Source organism: Eleutherodactylus coqui, chromosome 13 (assembly GCF_035609145.1).
Source record: "Eleutherodactylus coqui strain aEleCoq1 chromosome 13, aEleCoq1.hap1, whole genome shotgun sequence".
In the NCBI taxonomy this organism is placed as follows: Eukaryota; Metazoa; Chordata; class Amphibia; order Anura; family Eleutherodactylidae; genus Eleutherodactylus; species Eleutherodactylus coqui.
In genome coordinates, this window is record NC_089849.1 from 32,647,203 (window position 1) to 32,649,457 (window position 2,255).

Here is a 2,255-nt window from a genome sequence, read left to right on the forward strand (position 1 = left end):
TGGCTGAAGAGAAAAAAAATAGGACAATAAAACCACCACATGGGTAAAATCCCTAAAAAGTGTCTGGTTCTTTAGAACCAAAACACTGTGGCCCCTAAGGGGTTAAAAGTAATGCTGGCCACGCATTAAAACCCTGTTCTTCTAGTAAAGATATTTATGCCATGTATGGTATCAGGCTTCTAAAGACTGACTTTTCAATTCTCCCTAGAGAGGAGGACCTCACTTCAGATAGTCAAGGACTAAATAGTATGCAGATCTATGGATATTATGTAATGAGAGAAATATCTAGCACTGGCTATATCTACGGCTTTTGTTGATCCCAGATGATCTGTTTGCCAGGAATGTGAGAGATAAAAGAAAGGGGAGGGGTTATAAATATTTTTTGTTTAAAAAATGTCAAAAAAAGGCAAACCTTTTAATAAGAAGCATTTAATCAACAAAATTTGGATTTTGCCAGAACTTCAAAGAACTTTGCCATGTGAGCCCTTAGTAGGTGACAGAAGGGTGTAGTAACACCAAATAAGCATTTGGTAACCCCCCCTGACTGGGTAACAGCTTCCACTTCAAAGTCATCGGAACACCAAGCCACCCGCGCTACTTCATGCATCCATCACATTATATAGCTTGCGCTGTTCCAGTGCTTTATGGATCCATTTGAGACGTTTCTTATCCGACAGTTGGGACCACTGTTTTCCAAGGGCATCTTCACATCCTTTGTACTGGCCTGAAACAGAAACAAAGTGGCTGACCTATTCATTCCACCCAAGATGACCACCAACCATGGAAAGCTCTTGCACTTACGTCAGGCTTAATTTTAAGGTAGAATTGTCTCTGTGATTGTACCACAATTGTTGGGGGGGGTCTTGGGTTTCTCGGGGACCCCAGATTTCTTTGAAGCCATGAGGTCTGGATGCTCCTCTCTGTGAAAATTATTGAACATCAAATACAAGCGACTGATGAAAAATTGTAACTATGGGGAGATATGTTCATCACATGACTCACCTGAATTTTGCTAGGTTCTTCTCAAATTCTTGGTTCTCATCCTGGAAGTCTTGAATGTATTTCATCTGGGTAAGATGCACATAACGGGTCAAATGACAAAGAACCAAATCCATCACTGTTATTCTTCGCTCTCCAGAGATTTATCCGTCCCGTCTTCTCAACCCCAAGACCTATATACTAATCTGGAAACCTCAACATACCTTTTTCTTATCCGGTAACTCCTTATACTTTTTGGACAGGATCTTGGTTAGGTCCAGGTTGCTCATCTCTGGATGTAGTTTGGTGTATTCGGCCCTCTTCTCCATGAATAAGTGGAAATAGGGTATGAGGGGCTTCTTGGGAGATTTCGGATGTTTCTGTAAAGGAAGATAGAACAAGCTGGTTATTATGGCTGCTTTGCAACATAGTGCAATGGCTTGAACTTTGAGCAAGTCACTATCAGGCTGGTGTTTGATGATCACATTACTACTGACCTTCAGTTTCTTTCCTTTATATGGATTCTTCACATGTTCTTCTACATCATGAACAATTTCTGTAAGAGTCCGGAACTTTCTGACCTAAAGGAATACAGGTTTAGCGTCACTTGCTTGCTTATAGTTTCATCAACCAGGTGGCACCACATGAGCTGGCACCAAATCTCAACCCACTTTTGACGACACATGGGTCCTGTAAAATTCTTGAAGGCCAGTTTATTCCAGTCCATGTGAGACTCTGTGGTTTTGAACTTAGAACTATCCTGGTTGGGAATGATGGACTTCATGATTTCCAGGAGAATGAGCATGTCCTACTGAGACCAGGTTTCTGTAACAAGAGACAACATATGAAATGAGGTTGGGCAAGAAAGCCTTTTTGGACCTGGACTGAAGAAGCCAAAGTCTAATCTTCTTACCTTGTTCACTTGGGGCAGTCATGGTGGTGTTGGTTTGTTCGTTGCCAGCTGCTCCGTTCATTCTCTACTGAGTAGATCCTTCACACTAGTCCAGGAGACTCTGTGAGTTGGAAGATGCCAACTTAGGGTGGAGATATGGGCATATCACTTACACTACTGTGTCACTATATAAATCCAAATGATATGGAGCACACATCAACCCCCACCTCTGGACACATCTCCCTCTGCAGGTACACAATAGGTATGCGTTACTGTGTTTTACAATGACTGGAGGATTTTCAGGGACTATTTATGGTGCTGAATAAACCGTGTAGATCAACTGCAAGCACTCTCTTTGAATCAATGCAATAAGATTCTGATATTC

General features: G+C 41.8%; 1 protein-coding gene across 1 annotated transcript; it reads right to left on the reverse strand.

The window, feature by feature from the left end:
* Positions 1-550: 550 nt before the first annotated feature.
* LOC136588047 (nucleolar transcription factor 1-A-like) lies at positions 551-1,984 on the reverse strand. The gene is given in 9 exon segments (XM_066586943.1): positions 551-703; positions 780-833; positions 836-857; positions 860-920; positions 1,003-1,067; positions 1,203-1,358; positions 1,476-1,554; positions 1,623-1,803; positions 1,892-1,984. Coding segments are annotated over 8 exon segments (702 nt in total). The 5' UTR covers positions 1,784-1,803; positions 1,892-1,984; the 3' UTR covers positions 551-599.
* Positions 1,985-2,255: the final 271 nt, after the last annotated feature.